The sequence below is a fragment of the Natrix helvetica genome, assembly GCF_964273705.1.
Source record: "Natrix helvetica genome assembly, chromosome: 2".
Lineage (NCBI taxonomy): Eukaryota > Metazoa > Chordata > Lepidosauria > Squamata > Natricidae > Natrix > Natrix helvetica.
The window spans coordinates 232,284,503-232,299,375 of NC_138552.1; the positions used below are offsets into that span (position 1 = coordinate 232,284,503).

The 14,873-nt window shown below is 42.8% G+C and overlaps 1 protein-coding gene across 1 annotated transcript in view; it reads right to left on the minus strand.

The window, feature by feature from the left end:
- BTBD9 (BTB domain containing 9) overlaps positions 1 to 14,873 on the minus strand; it is a 145,015-nt gene that overhangs the window by 41,100 nt on the left and 89,042 nt on the right. The window contains exon 9 of the mRNA XM_081940840.1: positions 2,219 to 2,326. Coding sequence (XP_081796966.1) covers positions 2,219 to 2,326 — 108 coding nt within the window. The remainder of the gene's footprint in view (positions 1 to 2,218; positions 2,327 to 14,873) is intronic.

Sequence of the window (14,873 nt, forward strand, 5' to 3'; positions counted from 1 at the left end):
TTAAAAACAAAAAAACCATACACATTACAGCATGCTGATATTTAAAGCTAGAGAAAGAATATGTTTATTTATCAACAAAAGTAATGTGCATTTTAAAAAAGGTGTTCTACAGAGCAGGGGTCCCCAACGTCTGGGCCGCTGTGAAGTTTTTGCAACTGGATTGTGGAAACTGCAGGTAAGCATGCACGTACGCATCCCCAGTTGTGTGAGCAATGCTCAAGCATGTGCACATACACTCCATTTGTGTGAGCTGTGGGTGAGTGTGCACTCTGCTCACACAAATAGAGCTGTGCTTGCTGTCTGCTTGTGCAGAACTATCCCCTCCCCCTCCCCTCCCCTGCCAGTCTGCAAACCCAGAAAGATTGGGGAACTCTGCTACAAAGGATTATTTATTTATATTAAAACTATAAACTGCCCAATAGCCAAAATGCTGTGAGTGGTTTACAGCAAATAGCTAAAATAATTTCTAACACTAATTTCTGTGAAATGCTGAAAAAACTGGATCAAATCTGCACTCAAATTTGGAGAAAAACAAAACAATTTATATAGTTGCATTAAACCTCTCACAGACTAAATGAACTTATTAACATTTCCTATATTTTTAAACAAAGCCTAAGAAAAGAGTTAAATGGGCTGGATATCGTCTCTGGTAATGTGATCAACACACTATTTTTTCTCTCAGAAGCCTAAAACTGTTTTTTGTTAATTCACACAAAAAAAGTTGTTACTCTAGTTCTACAAGCAGGCATCAAAAAGATCAGTTGAATAATTTTGATTGATCTAATGTAGATGATATAATTACAATAAGAGTCAGTTTGATGTCGTGATTAAGGCATCAGGCCACAAACAGAGATTGTAAGTCACCTTAGGCACACAGCCAACTGAGCCCTAGAAAAGAGACAATGGCAAATCACTTCTAAAGAAACTTGCCAAGAAAGCTTCAAGAAGTTCAAGCAGCCTCTGAGAACTGGACACAACTGAATGGAAGGGGGGGAAATGCATTTTTTAAAAAAGATTAGGAACAGTCTGAAAGTTTACAACTATGAGTATGTTTGAGAATCAACTTCAGTGCATTGCTCATGTGGAAGATCACTTTCTGTCCTAGGATCAACATAATTTCAACCCTGATATTTTCAGACATTATGGCCTTTGGGGTTGTCAGATTTAGAATGATTTTACTGATTTGGATTATTTTTATGTTTGTTATTGTTCAGATGTATTTCTTTACTGTACTCTTCCTGTATGAAATAGGTTTAGTATCTTCCTCTATAATTTTTAGCAGCACATATTTCTCTTACTAGAGCCAAGAAACCAAACATCAGAAATATTTGCCCTTTCAGAGAGAAGAGAACATGAATCCATTTCATTACTGTCACACTGTGTTGAGAAAACAGAATTTTTCCAGAAGGGACTTTTTTTAACCTGTATGCAGCATTTAAAATGACAATTACAAGGCCAATATGCATTAATTGACTTCCATTTAAAGAAGACAGCAAGCTTCTTCTCTGAAGATAATAAATACGGCAACATTTCCATCACCAGCATTTTGAGAATTAGTAAGAAAGGTAGAGGGCTTTAAGAATAACCTGTCACTTCAGGCCCTGAGTTCTAAATAATTAATTTACACAAAAATACTATATTAAAATACAATTAAACCAATCAAAGGCAGCATATGCAGACTTGAAAACAGGTTTTCACACTTGACTACACTATCAAATGCATTTCCTGACATGTATACTGCATTTCATTTTCTTCTTTTTCGTTTCTCATTATTTTCTTTGGCACTCTCACTGATCAAAGAGGTTTGCTGAAAATGGTGTTGTCTTATTTTTCCTGCTGGGACTTTGCAGGTACTCTTTATACTATAATCTAATTCCATAAACAAAGGATTAGCTCATCAGATGGATTAAGCAAATAGGAAGCAGCAAGGAAGGAGAATACCATTTTTCAATCATACATTAAAGAACATTAAAAAAACCATAGAACTAAACAGTCCTTGTTTAAAATTTTACTTTTTAAACTGGATTCATCAGAAATGTCCTTTTTTATTGTGACTCAAAGGATGAATGCTTATAGAATAACAATGAAACCTCTTTCACAAGATTTCAATTCTTAATTTTGATCTTGCCCTAAGTATAATACAATACAAAAGCTTCTATTTTATTTATTATTTATATGTTCTCTGATCCAGACGTTTAGATATTTAAATGAAACTCACTTGCAAGAAACTTTTGTTCGGTCAGCCACCATGGTCCACTGCTGCTGATTTGTAGATACTTCAATGTAATAGCTGTAGCTCCTATCATCACAATCCCAGAGGAGCAACCTGAAGGGCAGATCAAGAACTCAAAGGTCACCTCTATATGGAATTTTGTATTAACAATTGAGTTTTTAAATTAATTGCAGAATATTTGTCATAAATAACATGTATTATTTAGCTTTACATTTCTAAAAGCAAAAATTTAAATATACAGGTAAGCCTTTCAAATACAAGTAGTCCTCAACATACGACGACAATTGAGCCCAACATTTATGTTGTTAAGTGAGACATTTGTTAAGTGAGTTTTGCCCCATTTTACAACTTTTCTCGCCACAGTTGTTAAATGAATCATTGCAGTTGTTAAATTGGAAATATGGTTGTTAAGTGAACCTGGCTTCCCCACTGATTTTGCTTGTCAGAAGGTCGCGAAAGGTGATCACATGATTCCACGTCACTGCAACCATCATAAATATGAACCAGTTGTCAAGCATCCAAATGTAAGTCAAGTGACTATGGGGATGCTGCAACAGTCATTAGTGTGGAAAATGGTCATAAGTCACTTTTTTCAGTGCTATTGTAACTTTGAACGGTCACTAAATGAACTATTGGAAGTCAAGGACTACCTGTACTAAGTATATGTTTTTGATAATTTGGCTTTCTAAAATTATCTCACTTCAGATTTCCTAGCACATAGTAACTCTGAAAAAAAAATCAACTACTGTGCACTGAATTCATCAATTTGTTTTGTATATATATGGACTAGTAAGAGGTGCTTTAAATTGAAGCCGCCTTGTTTCTTGGCAGCATTTTTATGAAGATAGCCCTGGGATCTTCTCAGAATTTCAAATACTGTTATGTTCCCAGTCTCAAAAGGTAAATAATTTGATAATTTTCTTCTAGGAAAAAAAGAATGGCTAACTTATTGATTGGGATGCACGTGTTTTGGGCCTACTGGAATATGTATATACTTCTCTAGATCTTGGAAAATAATAAATAGCAATAGACGAATTGTAAAGCTATCAACAGTATTAACCATAGCAGCTTTCAGTTTACTCATTAGATGTGCTAGAACATCCTTCTTCTGGAATTTCCTATTTTTTAAGTTTAGAGAACAATGATTGCTTGAATAAATGGACACTTGAAGTTTAATAAGCAAATATTAAACATATGAAAAAAGATGTTATTTGCATTGGTAGTTATAACAATCTTCTTATACTATTTATATTGTATATGATGAATCACTGCCTCCCCATCAGTGTCTCCTTGTTTGTCTTCAACTGCTGAAAAAAGTATTGCTTCTACAGAAAAAAATCATTCTTCACTAATAGCTATTTAAATGCTTTGTTTTAATGCTGAAGGATTGTTATAAAAGTTGGTGCTTTTTTTTTTTTAAGAAAAAAACATTCGTTTGAAAAAAAAAATAAACCTCTGATTTAGACCTGGTCTTATTTTATAAAAATGTTAAATGTGATATAAAAATAAGAAAAAGATTCATTCTTCAGAACTGTAAATCTTTTAATATTGATTAGGTTGATATACTGGGCAAACAAGATTTCCAAAACCTACTGTAGAAGCCTCTATATAAACCTGGGGTGTTATTAATAAATAATTTTAAGAGCCAAAAATAAAAGAACTCTGAAAAGAGAAACTTTTAGTTCTCATTAATGCTGAGTTTCTGGAAATTAAAAATTCAGAGCTGATTCCATTAAAACTCCCCAAAGCAGCATTCCACATTTGGTTAGAATAAACATCCAGCTATCTAAAGTTCTACTTTCTCACTCACTGGCTTTTTATTTAGCACCAATATCTTTTGGTTGCTCTAAGCAAAACTATAGCTAACTTGCTTATTAAAAAATCTGTCAACTTAAGGACAAAATCTCGAATGTGTGTTGAGCTTATAAACATAGTTGTAAATCAATGCAGAAGTTTTAATTATGGGATAAATCTTTTGAAGAATTACAAGTACTGAAACAAAACCATGTAAAAAAGGAAATAATCTAATTAGATTTTCCAGTGAAATCACTTTTTTTATAACTGGGGACTCTGCAGTTTCCTTGATTTAAATTGCCAGAGTAACAGAAATTATACAAAAAAATCAATTATTTTGAATTGAACATCAGTAGATAATACAATGTTGCTGCTTAATAACTTAACTAAAAACCAACTTAGCAGGGGGACAGTCTCAGCACAAAAAGATTATGAATATATGGAACATTTATGTAAAGAGCAGAATGGTTGATCATGACAGAATATTTATCCAGTGTTAACAAAATGATAATGTATGCACTATGCAGTGCTTCAAGCTATTTTAGTTTCTTGGAAGTATGCCAATTGTGTAAGACTATAAATATTCAGTCAGGTAAAAATGCAATTTATTCCAAAATGTCATGATGAGTATAAAGTGTCTTGTAACAGGTTAAAAATTACTGATTTATTATAGCCTACATTTTTGTGAGGAGGAAGAAGAAGGAGAAGAAATGTTTTCCTCAGTTGGCAGGTGTGTACATGCATAGGTTAAGCAATAAGACACCACACATGGTTAACAATGAGAAATAAAAGACACCACACATGGTTAACAATGAGTAATTTGTAAAACATAAATAGATAAAATGAATAAAATAGAATGCAAAACCTAAACTCAGTAACAATTCAATTAAATGTTAAATGCAGGCTGAATAAATATATTAACTTTTCACAAGAACAAAATTAAATGAACACCTGCATCCTTCAAAGGAATGTTGTGGTATATTAAACTATTTTTCTACAGATTTCTGATTGATGTTATTCCTTCATTAAGATCAACGTGCATAGTGCTATCTATTTATTATGTTGAGCATCAGCCATTTCTTTTTAGTGGAAAGATGGAACATAGAGCTAATAAATGAAAAAGGTACAGCAGTTTTTGCCATGCTAAATATTTTAAACCTTCAGATTCTCTTTGTATAGCTTTCATTTTCTTTCTTTCTTGCAAAATAGACTAATATGGCTATTCATCTGACTCTTTATATTTAAAAAGTTATTTCATTAAGAAGCAAAAACACTACATAATTGCACCATCTTTGATAGCTCATAATAATTTAACATGCATTATTTGCCCTTTCAATCTATCACTACAGGTATATGTCTCCCAGATAACTATATTCTCCAATATACATTGTTGTATTCAGTGTCTAAATTTCTTAAATCTTCAAAGGAAAGCAATCTACAGTAGTAAAGAGCTTGAAAAAGCAAAGTTATAATGTGACTGATAGGCTAAGGTCAAAAGAAAATAAAGGGGGGGGGGGGGCAGAAGGATGTATTTCCACATATACTCGGAAATCTTCCCTATAGTACAATGAACTGATTTTTGCTATCAGCTTTTGTTATCAGCACAGCTCACCTTCATCAATATCTAAAATATTAAACATTTGCATTCGTAGCAGCAACCTTGTTCACATTTTATTAATTAAAATAAATAGCATTGACTGTAATAAAAATGGGATAACATCCACTCACATTTTAGAAAGCCTCTCTGAGCCTATTCCTTTAAGGGAAAACATGTACACCTGTTAAAAAAAGTGAAGCAGAAGAGCTATACCTTAAAAATGAGGGTAGTCATAAAATTAATCTTCCTTGGTTAATAATCCCAATTCTATACTATGGCTTATTGAGCATAATATTTCTATCCCATTCTAAAACATATATGTGATTCACCGAGAGTGTGTTTATATATGAGTGTATGTAATTCTATCCCTTTCTAATATTCTCCTAGACTCAATTTACTTTCAGATTGCATTTAAAAGTGTTGCACAGAGGTCCTGCTTTTAAGTTTGCTTTTGGACCACTAGTCCTGCAAGTTGGCCTGTTTCCGGAACAAGAATTTTTATTTCTGTTGAATGTTATCTAATTATTCTGACGAGGCAAGTTGAGATGCTGAGAAAATACCCTAGAATAATGTTTCTTGAATTCTTAAATACATAAATCTTTTCAATAATTTTGCTTTAAGATAAATTATATACTTTGTAAACTGCCTTTTCTTGCCTTTGTGAATAATGATAAAAATCCCTAGGGTTCTTTGTATCAAAGATAAAAATGCAACATTTTAATCTCCCACTGAAATTCTTTCTGAAATTGTATGTGCTAATTGTGCTTTAGTAAAGTGTGTCAGACTTCACACCAGACCCAGTAATAAATCTTGCCTCTCCAGATGTTTTATTTTTCAATCAGGACATTGCTTATAGCAGGGTTCACAAGCATGCCAATGCTGGTGTTTTATTGCAGTCAGAACACAAACCATATATGTACAGAAATCAAGCTTTCTATGTTTCCTCCAGAGTTTGAATTCAAGGTTCTTCCTGCTTTTGCCAGTGTGTGAAATTAGACCTTGAGATTAGGAGATGAGCTTCTTAGTCTTTATAGAAAAATTCCATCTAGCTGGAAGATCACTAGTCTATGCTTTATTAACTTCATACTTTATGCCACCAGAGGTTGTCTCCTCCCTTTTCCTTTCATCAGATGCTTCTTCCCCTTCTTCTATCTGATCATGGATGGCTGGAAAGCATATTGCTCTTTTAATTTTTTCTTCTTTGGCTGAAGCTAATGAACTCTCTCTCTTTACTGTCATTCTGCCTCTCTCTGTCTGAAAAGGTAAAGTCAGCAGAAATGGAGGGATATCTATTATGTGGTATTTCTTTGTCATGATTTTCCCTTCCATTCTAGGAGTCTCCATCTCACTGTCACTGTTTCTCTCTTGGTAGTTGTTCAAATGTCTCCTCCTTCAATGTCCTCTTTCCACTCAATGACAGAAATGTTGGCAGGTGATTAATTCTGAGTGTACAGTCCACTAGGTGATTTAGGCTTTTGCGGGCACTGAAAATGGAACTGTCAAAATAGATAAGAGGAATGATCGTTGGCTTACCTGAACGGTCGTTCTCTGGGCACTGTAGGAGAGTCCAAGCATGGGTTAAATTCAGTCTATTCATCCAAGGACTGAGTTGAAATTCTTAGCCATGCCTCCTCTCCTCATTGAGGTCCAGTTCAAAAATGAAGGGGTAGTCTATGATGAACTGTGATCTTGAAGTGTCCTTTGAAAGTCTCCATAGCCCTCACGCTCCAAGCAGCCTGAGACGCCTGATAAATGAGGGACGAAGAAAATCCTAGGGTGGGGTTGGACTCTCCCGCAGCGCCCAGAGAATGACCGTTCAGGTAAGCCAACGATCATTCTCCTGTGCGCTGCTTGGAGAGTCCAAGCATGGGTCATACCCAAGCTATGAAGTCCCAGGGAGGGCAACATGATCGTCTAGGGTGCGCGGAGTCGCAACTACCCTCTGCAACACTCTCCTCCCAAAGGACGCCTCTGCAGCAGCGTAGGAGTCAATGCGGTAATGCTTAATGAAGAGAGTTGGAGACGACCAGGTAGCCGCTCGGCAGATTTCTTCCAAAGGAGCTTGTGTTGCCCACACGGCCATGGTGGCTGCACTCCGTGTGGAATGAGCAGTAAGTCTAGGTCTTGCCCTGGTGCTGGTAGGCCAAATTGATACAAGCCCTCAACCACCGACCGATGGTGGACGATCCCATGGAACCCGGTTGAAAAGAGATGAGAAGGGATTCGGAGCGACAGAACTCCTTCATTCTCTTGAAGTAGCAGCGAACCGTTCTCTGAACGTCGAGCTTGTGCCAAGTTCTTTCCTTGGGATGCTGAGGGTGAGGGCAGAAGTTGGGAAGTACAACTTCCTGTAATCTATGGAACAGAGAGTTAATCTTTGGCATAAAAGCTGGATCTAGCCGGAGGGTGACCCGGTCAGCGTGAAAAACGCATAAGTCCTCATGGACGGAAAGAGCAGCTAACTCTGATACTCTCCTTGCTGATGTAATTGCTATAAGAAAGGCTGTCTTCAGAGTTAGGTGACGAACACCGATGGAACGTATAGGTTCAAATGGTGTCTTGGTCAGGGCCCTCAGAACAAGCGGGAGGTCCCAGGTGGGGAAACTGTGTACCTTAGGAGGGCACAGATTGGAGGCCGCCTTGAGGAAACTCCTGACCTGGGGGTGCTGCCCTAAGGAAACAGCTGAATGTCTAGCAAGAATGGTAGAAAGTGCTGCCACTTGTCGGCGGAAGGTGTTGGGACAGGCCCTTATCCAATCCCGCCTGCAAGAAGTCCAGCAGCTGTGGCATGGATGCCGAAGTGGGCACTATATCTAGTGTCCTATACCAGGCAGCAAATGCCGCCCAAGCAGCATCATAAATCTGAGTCGTAGACGGACGTCGGGATACTCGGGTGGTACGAATGACTTTGTCAAGTAGATTGCCTTTCCTCAGGAGGTCCCCCTCAAGTGCCAGATGGCCAGTTGGAGCCAGCTGGGATCCGGATGAGCCATGGCCTCCTGGCTGAGAGAGAGTAGTTCCTGAGGTATCTTCTATGGTCTGCGAATGGAGAGACTGACAATGTCCGCATACCATGATCTCCTGGGCCAGTGAGGTGCTACCAGGAGAACCTCCGCTTCCTCCGACAAGATTTTCCGAACCAGCTTTGGGATGAGGGGCAGCGGCAGGAAAGCGTACAAAAGGCCCCTGGGCCAGTGGCATCTCAGAGTGTCTGTTCCCTCTGCTTGAGGGGTGGCATATCTCGAGAAGAACCTTGGGAGTTGCGAGTTGGTTGACTGGCGAACAGATTGACCACCGGCAGTCTGAACTTGATGATCAGTTGATGGAAGGTCGCCGGGTGAAGACGCCACTCTGCATTGTCGATGGTTGTCCAACTTAGCCAGTCCGCTCTCACATTGCCCACTCCTGCCACAGGGAGGTCAGATGGCGCTCTGCCCACCATCCCAAGGCCTCCGCCTCCGCCATCAGGGCCCTGGACTTGGTGCCCCCCTGGCGGTTGATGTGGGCCTTGGTCGCTATATTGTCCATGAGCACTAAGACATTGCAACCCATAATGTCACGTCGAAAGTGGCACAAGGCTAATCTGACAGCCCTTAATTCTAGCCAGTTTATGTTGTGGGCTGCCTCTCTGCGTGACCACTTGCCTTGAGTCACCTGCACCTGGAAGTGGGCACCCCATCCCTGTAGGCTTGCGTTTGTTGTAACCACCAGACGGTTTGGCTCCTGGAAGAGGCAACCTCTCATCACTACACTGGATTCCCACCACCAGAGGGATTGTCTGACCTTTGGAGGCAGTCTGACCCATCTGGGAGAGTTGCTGGCTTTTGCTCACTGGATGGGCAGGAGGAATCATTGCAGCTGTCTCACGTGAAGCCTTGCCCAGGGAACAATTTTATGCACAAGATCATGAGTCCCAGGAGTTGTGATAGGGACACAATGGACGCGAACTGGTTCACTCTTGCCTTCCGTGCATGGCTGATGATGTTGCGTCTGTGGTCAGGTGACAGGAACACTTGACAATGGTTGGAGTCTATGAGTGCTCCTAGATGTAGGATGTGGAGCGCAGGAGTCAGCTGACTCTTTTCTCGGTTCACCAAGAACCTGTGTTTCTGTAAGGTGGAGATGGCAACTTGAACGTCTCTGAGCGCTTGGTTGGTGGACGCTGATTGAATCAAGATGTCATCCAGGTAATAGAGGAGCCATTTCAGGCTTGAGCGCTGATGGGCCACTACAACCACCATTATCTTCGTGAAAGTCCTCTGTGCTGATGAAAGTCCGAACGGCAGAGCTCTGTATTGGTAGTGCTTACCGTTGTAATGGAACCTGAGGAACTTCGTGTGGGATCTGTGTATCGGAATGTGCAGATAAGCCTCCTTCAAGTCGATGCAGGTCAACCTGTCCCCTTGCCTGAGGCAACCCAGGATGGTCTGTAAGGATTGCATCTTGAAATGCTTGTAGGCCAGATGCCGATTTAGGTTTTTGAGGTCCAAAATGGCCCTCCACCCCCGGAGCTTTGGGGGACAGGAAAAGAATGGACTAGAACCCCCTTTGTCCTGCTCTACGGGAAGTGGTTCTATGGCATTTATCTGGAGGAGATGTAAGATCTCCGCCTACATGCGTTGTCTTTTGGGGAGGGAGGAGGGAACTGAACAGCGGATGAAGGTTCGCAGGGGAAGGGATAGGAATTCCAAAGTCAGGCCCTGCCTGATTGTGTTGAGAACCCAGGCACCCATTGTGATCAACTCCTATTGGGCAGTGTAAAGTTGGAGATGGCCGCCTATGGGAGGATCCCGTTGATGGTCACTTGCACCTACGGTAGGAGCAGTTGTTTGAACCGCCATGAAAGGGGCATCGGAAAGACTGCTGCTGTTCACCCTTATCTTTAAAAGATGACATGTCCTGGCTACACTCATTGCCCTGGGGATAGGGTCTCTGATAGGAGAGACCCGCACCCGAGTTGTCATTCCCCCGAAAGGACTGCTTCCGAAGAAAGGAATTGTTCTTCCTGTCAGCCTTCTGGGCAGTAGACAGAAGCACCTTCTGTTTATCCTTGGTCTCAATTAGGAATTTGTCTAATGCATCACCAAACAATTGTTCTCCCTTAAAGGGAGCAGAAGCAAGCTTCCATTTTGACTTCATGTCCGCCTGCCAGTGACAAAGCCACAACAGATGTCGTGAAGTCACATTTGAAGCTAGAGCCCGGGATGCAAATTTTGCAGCATTCAGTAAAGCATCAGCTGAATACTCCACAACTGCTATAATTTTGTTAAGGTCATGCATCCATCTGGAACCCTGAGGGGGGGTTCGCTCTCAACTGTCTCAGCCAAAGCAGTGAGGCTCTAGTAAAGAACGAAGCTGCTGTAGAAGCCTTAATGGACCAAGCGGCCGCCTGATGGGTCTTGTGACATGCTTTCTCAGCCTTTTTGTCCTCGGCCTTGAGCCTCTCGAGGAGGTCATCTGGAAGGACAGAATTGGAAGTGAGAGATACCACTGGAGCCTCCATCTTTGGAAGCTTCAAGATATCTTCCAAATTATTCTCCACAGAATAGAGGTGTTTGTCAGCCCCACTAGGGTTAGGTAGTGATCCAAGCTGCGCCCACTGGTGATGGATCGCGTTCACAAACAGCTCAGGCACAGGAACCAGGTCCTGCGCAGGAGCGGTTTCTTTGAAGAGTCCCTGTTTAGGATCCTGGGTCGCAGACAAAGCTGGAGCTCCCTGAATGGGGGTAACTTCCTGGATGGAGGCTTTCGCCTTGTGCAATATTGCTTTAAAGAGGGAAGGCCTGAATAATCCAGTGAAGGCAGGTTTATCTGGGATAGGAGTCTTGTCTTCTGAGAACTCCTGTTCCTCAATGTTATCCTCCTCTAATACAGACTCCTCCGTGGCAATGGAGGTGCCTGGGGAAGGAGGTCCCTGAGTTTGCCCTCTCTGGCCAGGCTTGGGAAAAGATTCGGCAGAAGAGCTTCTGGCAGCCTGCTTCTTTCTAGTCATTCCAAAAGCAATGCCCCTCTCAATGGCCTGCTCAATAACCCTCTGCATTTCAACAGACAGATTGAGTCCCTGGTCTTCAGCAGGCTGTGGTCTACTTGCCCTCCCCCTGTCTAAGTCCTCTAAGGGATCAGGATCCTCCTCCACCAAGGCAGACTCAAAGGGACAGGATTCCTCAATCATTGAGGAAGAATCCAAATAACCCAGAGCGGCTGCAGGAGAGGGAGCCTGGAATTCCTCATCCTCCAATGAAGGGGATATGGCCCTTGGTGGAGGAGGCTGCGAGGTAGGATCCTGCCCCTGAGGTAAGGGACCTGGATCACAGGAAGGTTGCCCAGAGGATAGGGATAGCCTTCGGACCCTTTCAAAAGTGTTCTCGAGGGCTTTGTCTGCGGGCCTCAGCTCTGGATAGGGCCTTGCCGCCTCTGGGATTAGGGATTCCCTTTCCCTTGGTGCCCTTAGTGCCCTGTTCCACCACAGGAGGGTCTGGCCTACTGTGTTTTGGCGAGGAGGCAGGATGTTCCTCTGGCGCCCTCTTGCCGCTTTCAGCCATGATGATCTTCAATTGGAATGAAGGCAGACTCTTACAGCCCTTTAGGGCGACTCTGCAGGCAGTAGGCTGGCACTGGCACGAGCTGGGAGCTGCTGTGCACTGTGCAGATATGTCCGCGGGACAGGAGTATGATCAGATGGCCAAAACTCTCCTAAGCCACAATAGAGATGGTCCAGAGGGAGGAGGCCTTGCTGGAGCCCCGAACAAAGGCCAGAAACTCTCTCGCGGCAATCTGCAGGCTGGGAAGAAAAGCGTGGCAACTCCAAACGGCCGGCAGTGAAAAGCGCATGAAAAGCACTTTCAAAATGGCCGCCATGCTTCTCGGACACCTAGGGAGCTGTCAGGCATAAACCGGAGCCTCAGCTGAGGACTCCAGCAACCACAGTTAGTTGGGAAGAAAGCTGGGGGAAAAGGAAGCCTCCTACCTTCCCCCGCGTTTGCCAGCAGCCGCTGGAGAAACACTCTGATGATCACAGGCTCCCCAGCGATGAGGAGCCTGGAAATCCGAAAGCCTCACCAGCAATTTTTTTAAAAAACGGCACGAAGATTTTCCTAACACTACTTCTCAGAAAACGACAAATATAAGAAAAAGCTAAGCTAACTAATGGAGAGCCCCAGTCTATTCGCACAAGTACTGAGGAGCTCCCCAAAATATGTCCAATTGGGCTGGACTGAGTTTTTGAACTGGCCCTCAATGAGGAGAGGAGGCGTGGCTAAGAGTTTCAACTCAGTCCTTGGGCGAATAGCCTGAATTTAACCCATGCTTGGACTCACCAAGCAGCGCACAGGAGAACGTACATCATCTGCTACTTCCCTTGAATATTCTGTATCTGGGTACACTCACCCTGACTGACTACCCGTGATCTAACTGGAATGGGATGTAGCCCCTCCCTCTCATCTACCGAAAAGAAACGTTCAGGTAAGGACCAATGTTCTTTTTCCAGTAGACTTGAGGGAGGGGCTACTCCTGGGACGTACCCAAGCTCAGTCCCTGGGAGGGAACCTAAGTCTCAGGGGGAGGGGTGGCCACTACCTACTGAAGGACCCTGAGCCCAAAGGACACCTCAGCAGACGCGAAGGCGTCCAGCCGGTAATGGCAAATAAAGAGTGTCAGTGAGGACAAGTGGCTGCTCGACAAATGTCCTCGAACGGGGCCCTCGTGGCCCACACCGCTGTTGTAGTGGCACTCCGTGTGGTGAGCAGTAATTCCTGAGGGGGAAGGCCATCCCGAGGACTTGTATGCAGTAGAGATGGCCTGACATAGCCACCTACCAATTGTGGCAGAGGAGACTCTGGCTTCTAAGGAGCCCGGCTGGAATGAAATAAAAAGGGCCTCAGATCTGCGGAAAGCTGATGTGTGCCATACATAAATGTTGTGGCCCAGCAGGAGCCGTTGGAGCTGCCACCAGACTCCAACAGTGAGGGTCCCTATGAGTCGGCTCTGGAGGATGTGGAGGACCCTGGACAGGGTTCCGACTTCGAGAAGGGATCAGAGAGGCTGGTTGGCCACCAGGAGGCGCCTGAGGCATGGAGCAGTGGTGAAAGCCAAAGGGAGTGTGCTCCTGATGTCATGCCTTGGAGCAGTGGGGAGGAGACAAGGGACAGTGAGTCAGATGTCAGCAGTGAGTTGTTGTTGGATGCTCGCCACCGAAGGGCTAATAGGCGTAGGGAGCAATTGCGCAGTTACAGGAGGTAATTGCACTCAGCTGATGATAATTAGATTCCTCTCCAGACTATAAAAGGACTGCTTGTGCAAACGCCTTTTGCAGAAGTCAACGCATGAACTAATGTGGGAGAACAGTCTTGTGAGCGTGGCAGGCTGGATTGCTGCCAATGCATATCAGTGCCGAGTTGTTATGAAGGCTTATTTGTGTTGGATTGCTGCCAAGGACCTGTCTGTCTGTAAATAAATCCGGTAACTTATCTGTGGCTCGGAGTGTGTGTTGGGGGGGGGGGTCAGAACACATAAATATGCAGGGCACGGTGAACATCTAGTCGGTGCCAAAGGCACTCCCTCTCATGTGAGGAAGCAGGGCAGAAATTGGGAAGAATGACCTCCGCGCTTGGTGGAAAGGTGTATTGACCTTTGGGAGAAAGGTAGGGTCCAATTGTAAGATCACCCTATCCTGATGAAATTGGCAGAGGTCGTCCTTAGATGAAAGGGCCCCCAATTTGGAAATGCGCCTGGCAGATGATACCCAGGAGGAGCCCCTCCCTCGAGTCTACCGGAAAAAATGGAATTTGCTTTTGGTGTGGCTGAAAGCTATAGATAAAAGCCTACAGGGCTGATTTGTGTAGGTATGGAGACTGGTTCAATAAAGTTGGCTTCCAGATTTGTAGGCAGTTGTTTAAAAGGAAGAACTCAGATAGAAAGCTATATGTAGCCTCCAACAGCAGCAAGAATGAGGAGTTTTCTAGTAATAATGTCAGCACAGCAAATGTAGAAGTCTGTCATGATCCAGCTCTATCAGAAAATATTGGAAAAAATGGGAGGCTTTTGAACTGTGGACAACTGGGAAGCATTTGGCAGCTGCTTTAGATGGTTGTAGGTGACCTGAAATTGTGACATCTGAATAATAGTATGACTATATTATCAAAATAAATTTAAGGTTTAATTAAAAGATCTGACTAACTGTCTTGTCAGTTTACACAAAAAGGTATTATTTTAAAGTAGCATTTGTTCCTTCATATAACTGTGTACAAGGGG